The 21,579-nt window shown below is 39.7% G+C and overlaps 1 protein-coding gene across 12 annotated transcripts in view; it reads right to left on the bottom strand.

Annotated features, from left to right (window-relative positions):
• The window catches only part of PIGN (phosphatidylinositol glycan anchor biosynthesis class N), a 249,710-nt gene that overhangs the window by 71,763 nt on the left and 156,368 nt on the right, over positions 1-21,579 (bottom strand). For all 12 annotated transcript variants that reach the window (XM_072152718.1, XM_072152720.1, XM_072152713.1 and 9 more), the window contains 5 exons: positions 17,624-17,710; positions 16,398-16,453; positions 14,574-14,649; positions 12,051-12,124; positions 5,328-5,370 (listed from right to left, as the gene is read on the bottom strand). In XM_072152718.1, coding sequence (XP_072008819.1) covers positions 5,328-5,370; positions 12,051-12,124; positions 14,574-14,649; positions 16,398-16,453; positions 17,624-17,710 — 336 coding nt within the window. The remainder of the gene's footprint in view (positions 1-5,327; positions 5,371-12,050; positions 12,125-14,573; positions 14,650-16,397; positions 16,454-17,623; positions 17,711-21,579) is intronic.

Below are 21,579 nucleotides of genomic sequence, written 5' to 3'. Positions count from 1 at the left end.
CTTGGGATCTTAGGAAATTGGACTCAGGATCCATGCTGCTAGCTGTAGCCTTTCTGGGTACAAATGAAGCATTGGGCCCCTAGTACAGGAGGTTCTGCTGTGTTAATCGTCTGTTGTAGAGACATTGAAGTTAGTAATGGGTACCAGTTCTTCTTCGGCTATTTTGGACAGATTAGAATTACCCTTGCCTGTCCTGAGATCATTTCTTGAGAACTCTTGCGATCAAGGGAATAGGGGGGAAAGCGTATGATAGTGGTTTGTGCCATAGGTGGCTAAAGGTGCCCAGACATTACCTCATTTCTTTTGCCTCCTAGAAGTAGTGGCATTTTGAATTCTCCTTTGGGGCAAATAGATCTATCCAAGGCATGCCCCAGAGTCTGACCAGGTGGAGGAAGATCTCCTGGTTTAGGCACCACATGTTGGGTAAGATGTCTTTTCTGCTGAGACAATCCGCTACCCAGTTTAAGCGTTTAGGTGTGTGGCCAATATGGAAAGGATTTTTGCCTCTGCCGGGGATAAGATGGTGCAAATCAATACAGAGAGTGCTGGGTACCTTAATCACCCCTGCCTTCTCAGGTACAATACAGCAGTGGTGTTGTCTGAGAGGATGTGGACATGGTGGTTTCACCAGATGGTTATTTGATCTTAGGCCCTCTCATATTGCCTTTAGTTCCTGATAATTTGACGGTTGTTTTGACTGGGATATTGATCAGGATTGTTGGGCGAAGTGAGTAGGGAAGAGTGCTCCCCATCCCAAGCTGCTTGCATTGGTCTGGATCATGATACAAGTAAGGCAGTGCCAGGAAACCCCTCTTTTTAGGTGCTTTGAGTTAAGCCACCACTGAAGGTCCCTTTTTACCGAGGAGGGAATGATGACCTTTTTGTCTAGTCTCAGAGTTTAGTCAAGGTAAGGTCTCTTGAGACCACTAGACTTGACTTGTCCTTTCTCATGCTAAAAAGGTTGTCCAGGTATTTGATAATGTTGACACATTGTAATCTCAGGTAAACCACCATCTCTACTGAGACTGAGATAATACCAAAGGGGAGTGCACAGTACTGGAAATGAAGATTGAGACCTTCTGGAGAGAGAACCGAGAATCTGAGAAACTTCTGAGATAAGGAGTGAATTGGGACATAATCGTAAGCATCCCGAAGATCTATGGTGCACATATATAAATTGGTGTGTATAAATTGAATAGAGGATTTTAACAACTTTATGAAAAACTTCCTGTAGGTAATATAATCGTTTAGAAGCTTTAAATTTATGATCAGGCAAATGGAGCTGTTGGGCTTCTTGACTAAGAATAGTGAAGAATAGAACCCTTGCTTTTCTAGTTCTTGTGGTACTGAGATTACGACCCCAGAGCTAAGAAGAGAAGACGCTTTGTGCCAGATGAAAAGGTGAGTGGAGTGAGAAGCAGAAGACAGCGGAGAAACATATCTTGTGTGGGGGGAGCACAGTCAAATTCTATTTTGTATCCTATCTGAATAATATTCAGGACCCAAGGATTTGTTCATATTTATAACCACTAAGTCATGAACTCTAGGAGTTGCTCCCCCCCCCCACCCTACCGTTACTGCTTCTTGTTTCTGTCACTGTCAGGTGAGTAAGCGAAGAGGAACCCCCTGCCCATTCCTCCTGATAGCACCAGCAACTTTGTTTACCTTTGTCACAAAAGGCATCTGTAGAAGATTACTTGGTAACTGTCTTTGAGATAAATGTGACCAGGGGGAGAGGGCCCTTATCCTACTCAAATTCCTTACTTCCCCCCAGCTTCAGCATAATTAGCTTAATGGAGCTAGCTACTGTTACCTGGCTCGGGAGGGTCCCGAGCTTCAAAGGATCTCCACAGCCGAATCGTCTCCATGGATTTCCCCCCATTTTCAGACAAGAGAGAAAGAGTCAAAAAACTCTTAAACCAATACGTGGGTTAGGGACAGTTACAGAGTTATGGCCCATCTCAGCCCAAGGGCAACTACATTTTCAATGGGTTATCTTCAGGAGATCACAGTGGTCTAATTTCTGGTGCTCTAGCACCCTTGGGTCCAGAGATATAAAGATTTCTGGGTAGGACCATAGCAAATGGGTCAGGTTTGGTATCAATGTGATCCAGGGATTCACCCAGATCCAATGATACCAGAACCATGACCCTACGACTTCCCCTTGAGAAGCTACAATTTCTCCAGGGTTCATGGATGTAATACCAGGTAGGAGGGACCCATGCCCCTCCTTGGGCTGGCCAGAGGTGTGTCTGCACCTAATATAACCAGAAAAGCCTTGAGGCTGCTTGTCTTTGACCTGGGGGAAATCTTACCATCATCAAGTGCAGGGTGATGGTAAGATTAAATATAAAATTTAACCTGTGTTGCTCTTTTATCTCCATACCGAATCCAAACGTCCATGCTTTGCTCATATACATGCTACCAGGTTGGTGGCAGTTCCTTAGGTTCAGGGTTGTGATTTATCGTGCCATATCCGGTAGTTGTGTGGACAATTTTAAATCACTTCCTGAGCCTCTCAGAACCTGTGCGTTCTGGGAGTGTCTATAAAAGGATAACTAAGTGACCTGGTGTAACCCCTTCACAGTCTTGTTATCCGGGAACCCCTTCTTTTTACCTGAGGCTTTCTCCAGAATGATGTCTAATTCTGGTCCAAACAGTGAAGGGAACACTGCAGAGCTTTGTTTTGGAGTGGATATCGCCACACGATTGCCAGAGAGCTCTCCTTGAAGCATTAGTTAATGCTTCTTCTTTTGCTGAGAACTGAATTCCTTCAGGAGAAGATTCTGCTAGAAAAGCAGTGGCAGACTTTAGTAGGGCAACACTTTCTAGCAGCGCTGTCCTGGTAGTGACTTCTCGGATGTGCGATTCTAGCTCCCTAGCCAGAAAAGTAAAGACCTTACTACTGATGTAGCTGTGAGATTAGACTTGAGGTTAAGCAAAGATGTCTTCTATGCTCTTTTAAGTAGAGTGTCTGACTTCCCGATCCATGGGATCCCTGAGCTGTGCCGAGTCCTCAAATGGTAGGTTGATCTTCTTGACCACTTTGGTCACCTAGATGTCCACCTTAGGGCAGGAGTTCCAATCCTTAGAAGCATCTTGATCAAAGACTAGATGTTTCCTTAAGTTTTTAGAAATAACAATTTTTTTTCTGGCTCCTTCCATTCATTTGTAATCAGTAATTTCAAGGTTTCATTAACTGGAAACAAAACACCAAAAAGTTAATCTTCAAAAGACATAGTGGGAACTATCTCCTCAATATTTAGTTTTTCACAAATTGCTTTTAAAAGACTATCCAGGTCTTCCATTTGAAACAAGTGGCGATAATCGGAAATATGACCGTAATCTTGAAAATGTTCCTGTTCGTCAGTGTCCATCATAAAACATGAAGGTACGTCAGAATCATATTCCTCCTCGGAAGAAGAATTTATAACAAGTTTTGGTCTTTTCTGGGGAGGTTCTTTCTGTGTAGCTGTGGCTACAGATGATACCATCTTTTCTTTAGTAAAGGTTTTGAGTTTGTCCATGAAGGACATCTTTTCTTCTCGCATGATACAGGATTTACAGTTTCTTATAAGTACCCGACATAAAATAAAGGCACATAATACACTTCCTAGCAGGGGCTTTTACTCTTTTATCGGTTTTGCTAGCTTTCTCAGCTTTATCGGATTTTTTCGGTCTGTCTTCTTTACCTTTCACTTTAGACTCTTGATCTCTCCCCTAGGGACATAAAGAAGACGCTCAATTGGAGTTCTAACTAAACTCAGAGGTAAATAGAACTTGCCACACAGCACCACTTACATAACCAGCCGGGTGGAGGGGGCCTAAGTCTGCCTCATCAGCCATAATAAGTGTGGGACTGCAAGGAACGCAGCTTTACATAGAGACCTCAGATCAACATGACCACATCACTTGTATTGTTTAAATACCTTATGTGGGAGCGTATCCCCCATGCAGATGGCTGGAAGTCAGCGTTCCGGTCCGCTCTGTGGGATTTCCTGCTACATTTCCTGGCTCCATAAGGACTACCGACTGCATCTGGAATTGACCTCTGGTTGCAGCCGGAAGTCCTTACGGAACGAGGAAATGTAGTTCAGCTTGTGTCTCACACATTGCTGCCGGAAGAAACGCTTATGGACCATGGAGGAAGCAGGGAGGGCCAATGCGACTGAGGACCAATTCAGGTGGGAATTTCATCCCAGTAGGGGCTGGCAAAACTCCTGGTTAGTGACGCAACGCCTCCCCCCCCCCCACTTAGGAGGAGAGAGACCCTTTCTTGACCTGACTGCTGTAGAGACAGGAAGCACATTGCCGAGAGGATGTGGGTGGAAGGCTTTTGACCTCTTTTTCCTGTCCCTGCAGAGGTCAAGGGGCATCCTGCCGTCATGGGGGGACATCATGGAAATGAGAATACCCATTTAAGTCTATGAAAGTATTTGTTACTTGTTACTATAAATTTACAAATATATTTGCAAATGGGGCTTACCACAAGTGGAGTAGCTATAGGGCGCAAAGAGATTCTAGTTGCAATAAGGCCTTCTCACTTCTTATTCTATGGCCACTTCTCCATATGTGCTGCCAGTGCTAGAATTGGCTGCTCCAGTACCATTAAGGTCGGGAAGTAATAGTTCTCCTAACAGAGACTGAAAATTAAAGCCACTGTGAAGGCGTGTGAGGTCTAAGTTTTCCAAGATGAGATAAGGAAAACCAAGATGAGATAAGGTAGCCTCTTTTGGCTACCTTGTTAGGCAGCTCCCTTGACATTAAGCAATCTTCTGGAATAGACATACTGGTTTGGTTTTAATCCAGCATCATGTCATAAGGCCTCTCTTTATAAAAAAATATAAGAGAGTCACAGTGCCTGGATCCATGGGTGTGTCCCTGGTTTATCATGGTAGATATCCTTTAAGAAAAGTGTCTGTAATGGCATATTTGTTTTTTTTTTAATCCAAATAATATATTTCACTCAAACCTTTATTTGGGAAAGTTTAAAATTATTGATCTTCCCTTAAAAACTGCCTATTTCTCTTAACAAGATACATGCAGATTCTGAATCATTCCAAATTATGTTCTAAAATATTTCCTTCAACATAATGAATACAAAATAGAATTTAAGTGCCCTTATGGACCTTTGTTCTCGAAACACAATATTTATGGACCGAGACTGATTACAAAATGTGAAAGAATTTATTGAAATAGTTTCTGCTTATGTCTGTCCAATTCTACTAAACAAACAGAAATGCTTCCATGCACTAATGTTCTGAATATTGTAGAATGAATTATTGCCTTCTGGCTTAACTGGCAGAGAATATCTAACTGCAACTTACCAGAGACATAATGTCCGATATTACAAGAACGATGAGAAACAAGCTGAAAGAGACAAAGTCAAATATTAATTAAGCATATAAGAAGGCAGTGTTTAACCCCATCTCTCTATATAGTGCACCTGATGGGGTACACCAAGGCAAAAACTTACTAATTCTCATACTGGAGAGTAGGGACATTTATGTTAGATATGAGCAAGAGAAAATAAAGTAAAAGAGAAAATAAACACAAATTCAAGGCTGAAGTTACTATGAATGAAGGGCATGAACGATGAAAGAAAAAGTGTGGAATATAAAAAAAAACAAACAAAAACACTTAAAAGGGTTACCTAATGATTTTGTAATGTGCGTGTAATATTAAGTATTTTACCAATATACATCTATTATGTAAAAATAAACACAAATAGTTCTGCACCACTTTATTGATATGTAAAGTTAGGTCCCAGGTTGAGAATGGTCTTTTAATTTATCAGATGTCATTCCTGTCCATAAAATGGCCACAGATGATTATGTGATCTCTTACTGTCCATGACCATTCTACCTTCCAGGCCCGCAAAGGGGTTGTTCATAGGTTTAAAAAAATCGCTTCTTTATCCCAAAAACAGCACCACACCTGACCATGGGCTGTATAGAAATTAATGCAAAAACACACACTACTCATGGTCAAATGTGGTGCTGTTTTGTGAGGAATTTAGCCATGTTTTTAACCGTTTCAGATCACATGACCCTCCCACCTAATGACAAGACTGGCAGCTGATGAGGTAAAAGACATTTCTAAACCAGGGAGCTTTACTTTACATAGACATTTAATTGTAGTAATATTGGTAAATTACCCAATATCCTGGGAGATAAGGGAAAGTGTCCAACCCCTTTAAATCCATTTCTATAATTTATATATTTTTGACAGCATTTCACTCAATGTAATATACTCTAAAAAACAGCTTGTTTGGGCTGAACAGAAGGTCTATGTAGTAGTATTTACTGATATATGAAGGCAGCTCTAGAAAAGTAGCCAGAAATGTTTAAAAAACAACGTGCTCTTATTTTGGATACAGATTTGTTATTGATACAAATAATCTTGGTTCATTTACATTATAAAACAGAACATAATTGCAGGAAGCAGTGCTTCAGTGGACTGAAGATACCATCTGGCATACAAACAACGTGTTCTCAACACACAGCACAAAATGTGTTCAAAACAAAGAGAATTTTCTACATACAATAACAGGGGTGTGATGCAACCGGAACTTTAGGAGCTCACAATATGGTCATCTGAAGTAAAAACACCCTTTAGCCTCTAAAACTGACTCATCTCATGAAAAAAGTGACTCTTCTCTGCAAATTTGCATATGACTTTATATGTGTTTTTAATATGTAAACTGGCATGATGTAATATAAATGAGGGAATTATTTTAAAGTATCTTGAACTTTCTCTTGTTCAAAACTGCCGATTGTGGTTATCATCATTTAGGGCCCAGACTTAGAATAGAGAAGAATGGGAGCTGCCCAGGTCCTTTAGAATTAGTAGTGAATTACATCAACATGCACTTGGAGAACTGAAAGGTGAAGGAAAAGGCTAGGCTTGGCATACGGAATTAAAACAAAAGCCACCTTACAAATTCTGCTCCTCTTGTCCAGTTTTCCTTGGAACATTGTAACGTCTTAACATTACCCATAGTTGTATTGAGGAAGCTATCCATATTTCATTTTCCCCATGGTCACAGTGAATCTGCTGACAGGTTCCCTTTAAACTCTTTTCCAAAAATGCACCTGGCCCTGCGGTCAATGACACTTATAGAAAGTTATGTGACCACGTGTTCAGGAGTTATTGCGACCTCTGGTCAACAGCAAGTAAGATGTATACACTTTTGATAACCTTCAATTCCCTGATGTATGTTTTGTCACTTGACAAAAAAACTAAATAAACAGAAATGTGAAATGAAAAAGAAAAGTGTATTAACCCAACACTATAGTGATGTTAACAGACCTTTTAATTAATACATCAGACTATTTTGGGCATATAGAACGAAGCCTGCAGTATTTTTTTGTGGCGTAGAAGCCCTGATAACTGTCCCCTATAGTTGGGAATGTGAGCTGTAGATAAAGATTACATTTTAAACTATGTCTTTAACTGCCTCGATCTCTGGTTTTATAGCACAAAATACTTTACAATTACACCAGAGGAATGGATCTAGGTGTCATAGATTGCAACATAGGGTTGTCTAAGTGATGTGTGTCTCCTCTATTAGAGTCCCTCCCCCATTACAATACACATAACGCCTCTGCATTAAAATTATTTTAATGCTCTTAACCCATACCCAACTTAGTTCACAAAGTATAAGAAATCTTTTTGCTGCCCCACACACTGTATAATATTTCCCTTAATGGCCCCCGATAGTATAATATTCTACTTCAATTTAGTACCTACTTATTTAAGAGGACCTTTCACCAGCTCACAAAATGGGTCTCATTTACTAAGGGTCCGTCGGACGCATTTTCGTCGGGTTTCCCATTTTGCGCCGAATTGCCCTGGGATTTTGGCGCAGGTGATCGGATTTTGGCGCATCGGCGCCGTCTTGCACGCGACACAAATCAGGGGGCGGGCCTTCGGACAACCCTACGGATTTGGACAACGCAAAGGATTTAACATTTAGAATTGTATCGCAAGACACGCACTTACAAGCACCAGGAAGAAGAAGGTGAACTCCGGGGGACCTCGGCGCAGAAGAGACGGATCAAGGAACTCGGGCGAACAATCTTAGTGAATCGCAGAAGACCCGAATCCTCATTGGACAACGCACTGCAGGATCGCGACAGGACCGGGTAAGTAAATCTGTCCCATCATGTAGGGACTGCTACACAGATTCAGGGGTTGTAATCTTTATTTTGTCAGAGAGGAGGAGCTGGGACTGGATGCATGTGTTATGTTAATCTTCTCTCATATTGTCCAATCAGTGGCATACATTTATGGAAAACTGTACGTTAAGTGTGCAGGGTGTGCCACATTCATGAATTGTGGTGCCCATTCTTCTTGAATCTGGCGCCTCCTACACTGCTCTGGAAGTGTGCACCTTTAATATAGGGCATGGGGAACAATTCTACTGCAAGATAAATGTCCAACTGTGCATGAGAAACGCGAGAAATTTGTGTCGTGAATAGTGCATCTGTGACACAAATGTGTCTCGGACACTTCTTAAAGGAAACCAACCACACAACCCTGCCGGCACATACTTTGGTTAGGCATTTAGCTAAGAAAATTATTAACTCACATAGGTAAATTAGCCCTCCGGTACTACCCCTGTGTTAATATTTAGGCCTCTCACAGTCAATTGAAAGTTGAGCAGGTGCCTCTAAAGAATACAGGGTTTGGAGATTTTTCCAAAAATTTTAAAAATGCCCCCAATATCTAAGCCTTATAACATTCTAGTAAAATATGTGTAATCTTAAAAAAGAAGACATTTTGGAAATGTAAAATATCAATTAACTTAGGTGCCAAGATTATCTACTTCAAAAGTAGAGAATTTAAAACTTTGAAAATTTCACTTTTTTTCATAACTGAACACAAAAGATATCATCTAAATTTTAAACTAACATGAAGTACAATGTGTCACAAGAAAACAATCTCAAAATCCCCTGAATATGTTTAAACGTTCCAAAGCTATAACCACTTATAGTGACACAGGGCAGATTTTAAAAAATTTGGCCTAGAGGCCAAAATAGGGCCCTGAAGGGGTTAAACATCCTGCTAATAGTCAGGTAACATAAAGTTTACACTATGTTTACAAAAACGTAATGCCACAAAAGCGTAAACTCAACAAAAACAGAAACGCTGTGCAGAAAGCTACTAAACTGTAAATGCAGCACAAACGTTACACAAACAAAAACACCACAAAAACGCAAATGCCATGTCAGCAGTATGTAACTGTACACAAGACAAAACGCCACTAAAAAGCAGGCACCACTTAAAAGGCATGCATGCACCATGTAAACATAAACGCTACGAAACCACAAACGTGATGAAAGCGCATACAGCATATAAATGTCATGTTTAATTTTACGTCACATTTACATCATGTAATCCTATTGCTTTCACAATTTAACAATAAGTTTATGTTAGCATGCTAGAAATGCTTTGTCAGCATAATTAGAGGACTGCCTCTAGATGCACATATAGAAATCACAACTCACTACTGTTCATAGTAGCTTCTCTGACATTGCCTGCTGCTGTTTGATCAGTATAAGATTAGCATAACATGCCTCCAGCCCCTCCTCTCTGACAGAAGACAGATTATAATGGTCTGATACTGGGATTGATATCTCCACAAGCTGGGGGCTAGAAAAAAATTCAAATTACGCCTGAATATGTGTAGCAGCCCCTATAGATAAAGAATTTCCACAAGTTTGAGGGGCTGAAAGGTCCTCTTTAAGTCCCATTTAGTTGCCCCAAACTTTTAATGCCCCCTATTCTGTAACCTTCTATTTATAACATTCTCTTTAATGTAGCCTTTTCCATTTCTAATTCCATATCTAATGTCCATTTTTCTGTTTTCTGCCTATTTAAAATATGCCCTTTCTCCTTCTAATGGACACATTGCTACAGCGCCCCTCTCACACTTATAACAACCCCCTTCCATTGTATTCACTTTATTAAAAATAAACTCAATTTACGTACCTCCCTCCAAACCCTTTTTTTCCTTTTTGCAAATTAAAAAATCATACCAGAACTTGACTATGCAGGACCAGTAACAAACACATGGTAATCTTGTAGAGTAATTCTACTTCAGTATACCACAATTAATAACTACTGTGTACTGAACAAAAATAAGAGCGAGGAAAGAAAGTGGGTAAATATAACTACTGTAAAGTAGTGTCTATGTCTTCAGTTGCTTTGTATTAATCTGGATAAACACAGGACATCCTGATAAGAATTGCTGTGCTTATATTCAGACAGGAGGGGTGTAAGGTTTAGAAACATGTGGGGGAGATTAAAGAAAAAAAATTCTTGTAGGTTTTTAGGTTCTGAACAATTCTAACCTGTAACCTCAATCTATAAAGGCAGGTCTGTTTCTACTGAGCGACCGATACTTTTATTTCCCTTACTACATAACATTTCTGTATTTGCTACACAACATCCTGCAGGAAACAGCAGGAATCTTCCACATCAAATATACCTTCATCTGGGAAGTGAAGCTCTGATCCAGACAGCTTTAATATCTTCAAACAATAGTATCTGTCTCTTGCCCTGTCCACATGTTTGACAAAATTACACTTTGATGGGCATTTGATATTTTATTCCTTTTCTGGGGACTTTGATGCCGCTCAGCCTTTGGACCCTTAAAGATATGATGCAGCTACTACGTGATCCTTCGCATCTACAAATATTGTCAATGCAGAGAAAACCAGACTTGCCCTATTTGGCTTTCACGTGTGTTAAAATCTTTTCATTCATGCATCATATCCTCTATTGCAAAGGATCCCAATCCATCTGTCTGCGGGGAAAAATCACACTTTTGAAGAAAAGGCAAAAGAATCCAGCACTTCTAAAATGTATTTTTTCTTTATTTTCCATTTAAAAATAGAAGGTGTTTAGGTCCATAAAAAAATCAATGCTTTTTGTATAGACAAATATAACATGAGACTACTACAGTCACAATACCTGGATCTATGAGTAAGGGTCCCAAAGTTCATCATGCTTCATTTTCATGGTAGTTTTTTTTTTTAAATAAATAATTCACCCGATTTAGCTGTGGTAGACTGTCACAAAAGTAATGCACGTTATCTTAACCCCTATCTTCATCAAGTCCGCTATACCAACTAAAGAACTTTCTAACAATATGCTACACTGACCTGGCGCTAAGGCTTCCAGCAGCCGAGCGCCTCCTGGCTCTCCTTTCTTCATATGTGAAAATTTAACGACTGCATTTATAACTATGCCAGTCAGGGTCCCTCTAGATACATCAATAGGCCAGAGCCTTTCAATGTGTTCAGTTGCAACGGATGCGCGGCCTGAGCACCGCCGTATGATAAACAACCCCCAATATGTCACATCAAAGCACAAACACAACTTAAAACAGTCCACTGGTACCTACTAAACAAACCAGCAGGTAAAACTGTAACACTTCAGTATACAAACACCCTGAGGGGCAATCCTTACTCATTTCAGTGGTCTGTTAACCTTGGCACTATGATGTGATGCACACTATTCTTGTGATCACTGCAGATAATAACTAGTTTCAATATGCCATACTTGGGCAACGTTCACATCTCATTTTGTGTCATACGTTGTAAGGATATGCTGGGGGCACAAACGTATCCCACCATATGCTTATACAGCAGAAGACGTCGCACAAGGACCTCTCCAGAAGGATGTGTGCACAACGGTAGCAGTTGGTGATTGGCTGCTGCTGATGTAAGGGGCATTTCCCCAGTGATGGCACTGTCCTTATGTGGACAGTGACATCACTGGTTCCCCTCCTCCTGCTGAGCAACATAAACGCTCAGAAAAGCTGGGGTGGAGGGATGCACCAGCTACTGACCGCCTTTACTATTCACATGAAAGATAAAGATTACATCATCACTACAAAAGTGTCAGAGCTATAACAATTTTATCTTTATATACTATTCAGCATATATTATTTGACTATAAATATTCATCTCCGGGACACTAATCTGACCTAATTAAAAAATCGAATTAATATGTATTATCAGTTGAAGTTTTTAACATACCTTTTAGAGGAAATCTGCGCTGAGATCTGAACCGTTTCGAAAGAGCACATCACCAAAATGAAAGGGATGAGAATCTGTAAAACAGAAGGTTGGAAGTTGGAAGAGAAATCTCCACTAAGCTTTATTTCAAGGGCTGTCTCAATAAACGTTAACTAGTCTCAGAATGACAGGGCAAATTCTCACTGTTCGGCATGAATAATTTAGCATATTAGAAATTTTACAGATTAATGATGCTCTTCTTCAACATATTCATAGTTACACAGACACCAAAATGAATACAGGAATATAAGCTCTTTTTTACGCACTGATTAATGCATGAGAAGACACAATTTGTGGCTTAGAGAAAGTATGCATTAGATTCATAAAGAATGAGATTTGCGCTAAGGAAAACCTCTTATCTGAATCCTTCAATCAAGCCTCATAGTAATCCTACAGTAAATTCTATACCAGTTCCTTGGCAGTTTAAAGGAATTATATGACAGTTTTTGTAAAGAAAAAAAAGAAGTGACTGAATGTGTAATTTCACTTTTAGAATACAAAGTCAATTGTTATTGGTATTAAATCACTTTGATACAATGTCTAAAACTGCAAAAGACAGGTATAATCACAGAGAACTGAGCAAAGGTAGGTGAATAAAACATAACTGTAACTCTCAAAAAATTGCAAAAACTTGCTTGAGGGAGAGTTTTGAGGTAAAATATTTTTCAAAAATAGTATTATTGGTTATGGAGTTTATGGGTTGCCAAACATTTGTTTGCGGAAGGGTATGGTTTGTTATGATGAAACAATAAGAATTGTATTCATCTGGTAACTTTCCTGATTCTCCAGGAATACCAGTCCAGTCCTCCGTGTTGGTCTATGTTTACATGGCTTCAGCATTGAAACCTCTAAACACCCATGTTACCTCTATAAGAAATCTCCAGCTGGTGGGGGGATCAGTGAGAAAATGTAGGAGGAGTAAAGAGGTAATTAATAAATTAAACAACAATACAGTTAACAATTTTTTAGCTTTCCAAGGTTTTGCAGAGCTCAGAAAACTGCTTTCTTACAGTTTTAGCAAGTAAAAACTCCTAACTAACTATGTAAAATACACAACCCTCACTAATACTTTTAAACACTTCATTCCCTTTCTCTGTACAGTCAGGTTACTTCACAAATGAGTTCATATGCTACAAATTAACCTTGACCAGAAGTTACAGTAAATACCCGAGTATAAGCAGAGTTTTTCAAGACAAAAAAAAGGGCTGAAAAAGCCAAACTCGGCTGATACTCGAGTAAAAAAAAAAGAAAGTCAAAACTCACCTTTCCAATGCCCCGGCAGGTCTTTTTTTCTTCCGTCCGGCCAACACCGATAACAGAGTGTGTACAGGCCAACACACACAATATGATAGCAGCAGCAGCTGACGTCAGAGCCTGTGCGCCACAATGTCGTGAGGACCTGCCGCTGCCAGACGTATAAAGAGAAACACCGCCGGTGGGGGGGGGGGGCGCGTCTCTTGGGTGAGTATTGACTGCCTGGCTATATTTTAGGGCAGGGCTGGCATTATACTGGGGGAAAGCTGGCTGGCTATGTACTGGTGGTAAGCTGACTGGTTAAAGCTGGATGGCTCTATACTGGGGGAAGGCTGGCTGGCTATATACTGGGGGCTGGATGGCTGACTATGTACTGGGGACAGGCTGACTGACTATGTACTGGGGGCAGGCTTGCTGACTATATACTAGGGTCAGGGTGGCTGACTATATACTAGGGGAAGGGTGGCTGGCTACACACTGGGGCAGGGACTTGCTGGCAATATACTGGGGCAGGGGTTGGATGGCTGTATACTGGGGGCAGGCTGGCTGGATATATACTGGAGGGCAGCAGGGTGGCTGGCTTTTAGCTGGGTCGGCTTATACTCAAGTATATACGGTACATGTAATTTAGTTGAAATGTAAGGGAAGCATGATAAGGTGGTGTCTGTTTTGCACAAATATATATTGTGCAAATTATAACATACACTATAAAACTGGTATATTTATAGGCATTGATAATCCGCTCAACTTTCTCCACTTCTAAGTCTCATCTCGACTTATAACTTGTTTGTATCTGTATAAACAGATACTCATCAATCACAAAGAAAAGAAAGAGGCAGGGGATGTGGACAACTCATGAATACATCAATCGCATGATTCACTTCTGGTGAATTCTGTGATTGCTACCATTGGTCAAAAAGCACAACACACAGTATTTTTCGGACTATAAGGTGCACCGGAGTATAAGGCGCACCATCAATAAATGCCTACTAAAACGTCTAGGTTCATATATAAGGCGCACCGGAGTGTAAGGGGCAACTGATTGTGAATGAAAGGGGGCTATAAAGTATAAAATAGCATATTGCTAAAAATGTCACAAACAGTGTCTGCATATAGCATTTCATTTCTACACCCTAGGAAGAAGACATTCATAGAATAAAATTGGTATTACACTCAAAATCAATATAATAATAAATATATAAAACACTTAAAAGACAGTCATCAACTTACCTTCCACATCATCAGGGAGCCCATCACAAAGGGGTTAAACACAGTAAGAAAGCAATAAACAGAGGCTGGGTCAAAACTGAGAAAGATTAAAGAAGTAGATTAATTACAACAACTGAAGTAATATGTATGATATTGCTAATATAGGGGAGCCCCATTGGCAACAATTATAAATCTCATTATGTGCCTCACTGTGCTCTGCAACAGCTGCCACAGATAGGGGATAAAATTTGTGTTGGGTGTTCAGCCAGTTTACCACATATAAATATACTTCATGAGATATTATTGTTCTCAACAGACAAAGATGGGAGTAATGAAGCGGCCGGTCCCATCCGCTGACCTCAATCCCATATAAAACATGTGGAGAGTCATCCGTAATGCAGAAAACTCACAGTAGAAATGTGAAATGTATTGCCATCTTTTTGGACTGGAATGGCAGAAGTTAGCCAACTCCACATGAGTTTGTAAAGAATAATGTGGGCAGTGTTTTTTTTGGAACAGCTCAAGATTCCCTTTTCTTAAATTTCTATAAAGGATCAACACAAACTGGATACAACTTCTCACCTTTAATAAAGATCTTACTTTAATATCGACCCAATGGCCCATGAATAAAATAACTTATCCTCTGGGATCATAATCATTCTGTAAGTCCAAAGCAGGTCAAATCTGACACCTAATGGACTAGAAAATTAAATATTCTGGCATCACCCTTGTACTGTAGACGAGGACTACTGTATCTAGCTTTATAATGTCACACATTGTGAGTCTTCATTAGAAAGAATGTATTTGAATTATACATAAAATTTCTGATTTTTAACTGACTTGACAGAAGACGAAAACTCACTCATTGACTATGGACATAGAATTTAATTTATACATGCAATCAAAACAATGTGATGTGTGTTATTTACATTACTCAGCTCCAGAGAATTTAGTAGTGCACCAGGTGTATAAGTACCCTGAGAAAATGTCTTAGAGGGGTTTCCCCATGAAAGAAAGATCAAAATTTTTAATCCCCTAGTGATGTTTACACAATAAAAAGCATTTTTAACTCCATACTTTACAATTTTAGTCAGTTTTATAGCTGTTTTTGGTCATAACATTAACCTGTCCAGATAGTGAAAAATCTAGAGTGTGGGTGGGGACTTTCTAAGCAGACACTTCATGAATACTCTGTGCTATGAGATGCTATCCAGAGGCAACTAAAATTGTAAACAGCAGGACTGTTAGAGACATGTTGGAATTATATCTGTGAAATTCTGTATGTTTGTGAATAACAGTGAATTAGAGAAAGTGTCATGTTGTTATACTGAGTATATTTAAGAATCTTGTCTTCCTTGGAATACCCCTTTAACCATTATATAAGGCTTTGTTACGATATTAAGAGTTATCTGTTGCACCATGTAAAAAATTATTCTGCTGAATGTCACTGAGACAGAGCCTTCAGTGCAGAAATGAAAAAGTCATATACACTCAGATACTAAGTGAACAGTGGAAACGTGATACCTCTCATTTTACTAACACTACAATTGTAATTCACAGGAAGGTACATAAGTTCTAAAGGACATCAATAACGTTGTCACTTATTTATAAACAGACAGCATGATAGGATTCTGTGTGCCAAGTATATGTGATAGACTGGTGATTATACTGAAAAAAAACAAGATAAAAGGATACTACTATAACTCCTGCAGCTCTAGGAAAGGATCAATAGACACTTGCTTTATCTCACACTGTTTGCATCCCAAACTACATTAGACTATTAATGGATTTTGAACAGTGTGTTTTTAAACCTGTTAACAATTTGTTTGCTTTTTTTAACATTACCTATTAATTGACGCTATATTTCCAGTTCCGAAAAAAGCTGTGACTATAAAGAACACCTTTAAATAAAGCATTAAGGAAAATGTGTGAGGCAGCTGACGCAGCCAAAAAGTGTGATGACTAAAACAGTTATATTGTATTATCCCTCCGCCACTATCATAAGTGTCCAAACAGATGTAATACTGGCGATTACTGCCTTATCCTTTAAAGCAGTGTAGTGACAGATAATACATGTTTTATGTGAACTGTTACAAAAAGTCATCCATGGAAAGAAATCTACAAAGAAAAGTGACTTCATGCATACAGTGTCTAGAATATGGAAATTATGTGTATGTTAATTAAATGGTAACTTCAAAGAAAATAACTCAATGTGAAGTCAAAAGATAGAACAGAAATTTTGCTGAAAATGGCTTGTCTCACTACAACCAAGCTATAACTTTTTTTTTGCATTTCTTGAGAATCAATATTCTCATTAGCGGTTTTGGTAAAGGGGAAACTAATTTTCTCTTGTGAATTACCCCTATAATTACCCTTGTAAGCAGAGGTATGGTTCATTGGTTGGTTCATAAGGTTGTTTCATATGTAACAAATTATCAGTAGAATATTACAATTGCAAATCTGCAAAACATTTTTTAGTAAAAAAAAAAATACAGTCTCTAAATGCACCAAATCTGTGTTCCCCCATTGGAATCCAATACTCATGATCCCAAAAGGGCATCACCTAGAATCCTTGCAAGTTGTGCAGGAAACCAGCCCCATAGGGCTAAACCCTGGGTCAGGCGTTGGAGCTTGGTGTCTTTTTGTCTGAATGATATTTGCTTGGTTTTAGCTCTGTTTCAGAGTAATTTGGTAGAAGGTATTTTATTAATTTATGTTGTTGATCTGCCCTATGTGCCATCTAGGAGACAAATGCTTCATTGGGGGTCTTCGTACTATGTGCAAGGATTTTCAGTGATACCTTTTTGGAATCCTGGTTTTGGATTATTGTGGGAACATGGATGTGTCTTGGTTAAACCACTGCTTTCAACATTATGGAATATGCAGCAGCTCATCTCATCTAAAGTAACCATTGTGAACGTTAGGAGTGAGCTCTCTGCAAATAGATAAATACTGCTAAACAATCTACAATAAATACATATGTACATTATAAATATATATTTCATAAAGATAAAATTCTAAATTTTGTCTCAAACAATATTTAACAAAATAGTTATACACAAAAAGGATACCAAAAAGAAAGCTCTTCGAGTATCATCCAAATTCATCTGTCGAAACTGAGTTATATCAGCAGTGCAGGAGAAGTCAATACAGTTCAGCTGCAAAGGAAACAATGGAAAATCAATGTGATGTGTCATTCTAGTCACTTTTAATAAAGGCATATGCATTTTCCTTTCCGTAAACCATGAAACGGACATATGTCAGTAATAAGCACAAAGGAGAAGGATATTAAAATTTAGCAGCTTCAGCAGTGTTGATGATGAAAGACTTCATGATGAACTGTGTGTGATATCCATCATACTACTGTAGTTGAATCAAAACCAATATCTAATGTTAGTTGCTTGTCACATGTTTAAAGTGACTGTCTTTTAAACTCAAGTGAAAAACAACATACTAAAAACGGGCACCTGTAGAGGGCGCCATCTCTCATAGGCCTAATAGAGAGGAACTTCCATGGGGCAGAAAGAACAAAAGGAGAGGGCTGTACTGCAGCCCTCAGCAGCTGATCGGCCCATGAGGAGTATTTGCACTTAGAAGCTCTGCCACCTTAACTTTGTAAAATTGCCGTTGCCACTTTAGCAGCCCCACCACCTCCTTCTCTTCAAACAAAAATGAAAATCAATGCAGTCAGCACAGATGTTGGGAGATGATCCCGCAAGCCGTGTACAAGTCTCTTGTGAAATTGCTATTTGCTCACAAATGGCTTCCATTTATGACTCACTCAAAAGACTCCCTATGTGAACCTGAACTCTCCCTGCTCCAACTGTCCTGATGAAAGATGATCTTGACTCCAATTAATGTCTACTATGAAATGCTATCTGGTACGTGAATTTTATCTATACAGGCACCTACACCCACTTTCCTCAGAGACACTAAACATGTTTTACAAATAGTGGATAAACTAGAATGGTGTGACTCTTACAGTTGGGCGACTACGGACGTAACAGCCCTGTACTCATCCATTCCCCACAACTTGGGCCTAACTTACCTGAGCAAACACTTGAATACTTACAGCAACTACACAAATGAATTAAAAGAATTTCTGCTTATGGCTACACAGTTTTTACTTGAAAACAACTTCTTTTTGTTTAATGGACAATTTTTCTTTCAGGTAGAGGGCGCTCCTATGGGGGCTAAGTTTTCTCCATCATTTGCCAATATCTACATGATACAATGGGAGGAGAGATTCATTTTTTCGGCCGACAACCCACACCGGGCATCTATCAGGTGGTTAGGTAGATATATAGATGACCTGGTGTGGGTGTGGGCTGACACTGAATCTCTCTTCCTGGAGTTTGCCCTCTACCTGAATCGTAATGACATGAATTTGATTTTCACACATTGTTTTGGGGGGGACCAGTGTCCCGTTCCTAGACATTGAACTCAAAGGGGTTCAGGAACGGGTTCAAACTACCCCTTATCGCAAAGAGACCGCAGGGAATTCCATACTCTTAGCCTATTCATGCCATCCCGCACATGTCAAAAACAATATCCCCTACGGTGAGTTGGTTCGAACGAAAAGAAATTGTTCGAACGAACGCACTTTTGAACTAGAAACCCAATCACTGTCACATAGACTTCAGAGTAGGGGGTACCAAATGGATGTCATAAGGAAAGCGGAGAAGCGCATTAAGGAGATCAAGAGATCTGACTTACTCTCCAATACTGATAAGAGAAAAAAAAGGACACTGAGGGCAAAACTCATCTCACTTTTAGTACAACATTTAGCAGTCAGTACAATGCGATTAAGGGCATAGTTAGAAAGAATCTCCCCATCCTTACACAAGATCCGGATTTGTACAACTTAGTAAAGAATGGAGTTAGATTTGTTCCTAAAAAAGCTCCAACTCTGGGTAATCAACTTTCCCCTAGTCTGTACTCAAGTAAGAATGTAAAAACCCCCCCTTGGCTTGAATACCCTGGCAGCCACAAATGTGGCCACAGGGTGTGCAAGATGTGTTCCTATATTACATTGGGTAACAGCATCCAGTCATACTCCACAGGACGACAGCATACCATTAAATCATACATCAACTGTAATACCACCCACGTGATATATGTTATCTCCTGCTTTGTATGTAGAATACAATATGTTGGATGCACTACGGGTCCACTGAAAATTAGATTACGTAGGCATTTATCCGATGTTTCTAATAATGTATTTAATATTTCTGCAGTCTCACGTCATTTCAGAGATGTGCACAACAAAAACTGCTCAGGATTTACATGGCAAGCGGTGGAAAAAGTTAACCGTCCACCTAGGGGGGGAGATCACCATAGAAAATTACTCAACAGGGAATCCTTTTGGATCTTTTCCATGGAAACAAGAATACCTAAAGGGTTAAATGCCAGACAAGATATTATCCTCTGTTATTAATATCCATTGTTTCTTCCTCCTCTACACTAGTTCACATTAGGGTGCGTCTTAGCCATATGTATAAATGTTTCATATAGATGTGACATAGTTACTTGCTAGTTATCCTCTTTTATTGTCACTGTGTTTTCTTTATCAGTATATAGTGTCTGGTTAATGTTGATTTGGATAACATATATGTCACTAGTCACAAATGTATGTATATTGTGCATTTATTTGAATACTGTTCATATTAATATCTACCCTTCTCCATACTGTTATGTTGTACAATGCAGTACATTTTACTTCATAATCCATTACTAAAAACCTTTTAGCCTCACGGACAATACTTACAATGGTTGCACGAACCCCTCCGATCATGTGACTGGTGGTTCCCGCCCCTAGGGGGAGGTCCGTTCACACACTGTTACCATTATAAGCCCGTCCGTTCACATTTTATGTAGACCTTGATAAAGACACTGCTGTGTCGAAACGCGTCGGTCTGTGACGCTAGCTGTATGTTTCCACATGTGATTTTAACCTTGGATTAATAAAGCAAGATTAAGCAACACTACTCCCTCTCAACTGTGTGCTGGATTTTGGAACTATTTGTTTCACCAAGTCTACTACAGTAAAAACAGTACATTTCAATATAAATCACTAGGAACTAAATATTTATATTCACATAGCACCATAATATTCTGCAGCACTTTACAAATCATGGGAATCATATTCAAGCACGGGTCCAGACTGTCCCAGCAGTGGACCCTGACACATCTAGCTATGACAGGGGCCTCCTTCCCCATTACTGGCCCCTGCTAGTAATAATAAGAAAACTCAATTCACGTATGTAACCCTGCCATTGCCATCTGCGTCTTAAAGAGTGTCATTGACACTCAGACTTCCTGACTCAGACGTGGCCATGTATTCTGTTCCCATCTACGACTCTCGCGCAAGAAGTCTCAGCAAAGGTGAGTGTGAAAAAAAATGTGATGTTTTGGACCCCTGAAAGACATGCAAGGTCATTTAGGCGCAGGAAGTGATTTAAAGTTGTCCAAACAATTTCAGGATATGGCACAACAAAAATTAACACCCTGAATGACCCCTTTCACTAGCCTCAGTGAAACCGAATCTTATCAAACCAAATAAGCTGCCACCAGTCCTCCTTTACTATAAGCCGGTCCGTAACTGGATTATATAGGGTGAGGAACCAACCTGACAGCATGTTTGGGTTCGTGGATCGATATAAGAGAGCAACACACATTAGTTTTTACATTTGATTGCCTTTATATATACAGTTAAACAGAGATGGCACTACAAGTATCAGCAGTTCAGTAAGTTCGTTAACTTGTGTGTGGGCCTAATGGAACCTGATACTCAACACCTCACGATCTTTCTCTGCACTTGATGGTATAATGGGGTCTCAGACAAAGATAATGTGGCCTCAGAGGTGTCTGATTATATCAGGTGAAGACATACCTCTGACCAGCCCCAGGAGGAATCATGGGTCCCTCCTACCTGGAATTACATCCAGAACCTTTGAGAAGTCATAGCTTCTCAAGGGGAAGTTGTAGGGTCCGGGTTCTGGTATCATTGGATCCGGGTGAATCCCTG

The sequence above is a fragment of the Engystomops pustulosus genome, chromosome 5 (genome assembly GCF_040894005.1).
Source record: "Engystomops pustulosus chromosome 5, aEngPut4.maternal, whole genome shotgun sequence".
Taxonomy (NCBI): Eukaryota; Metazoa; Chordata; class Amphibia; order Anura; family Leptodactylidae; genus Engystomops; species Engystomops pustulosus.
The sequence above is the reverse complement of the archived record's forward strand: the minus strand, read 5'-3'. Positions and strand labels throughout refer to the sequence as shown.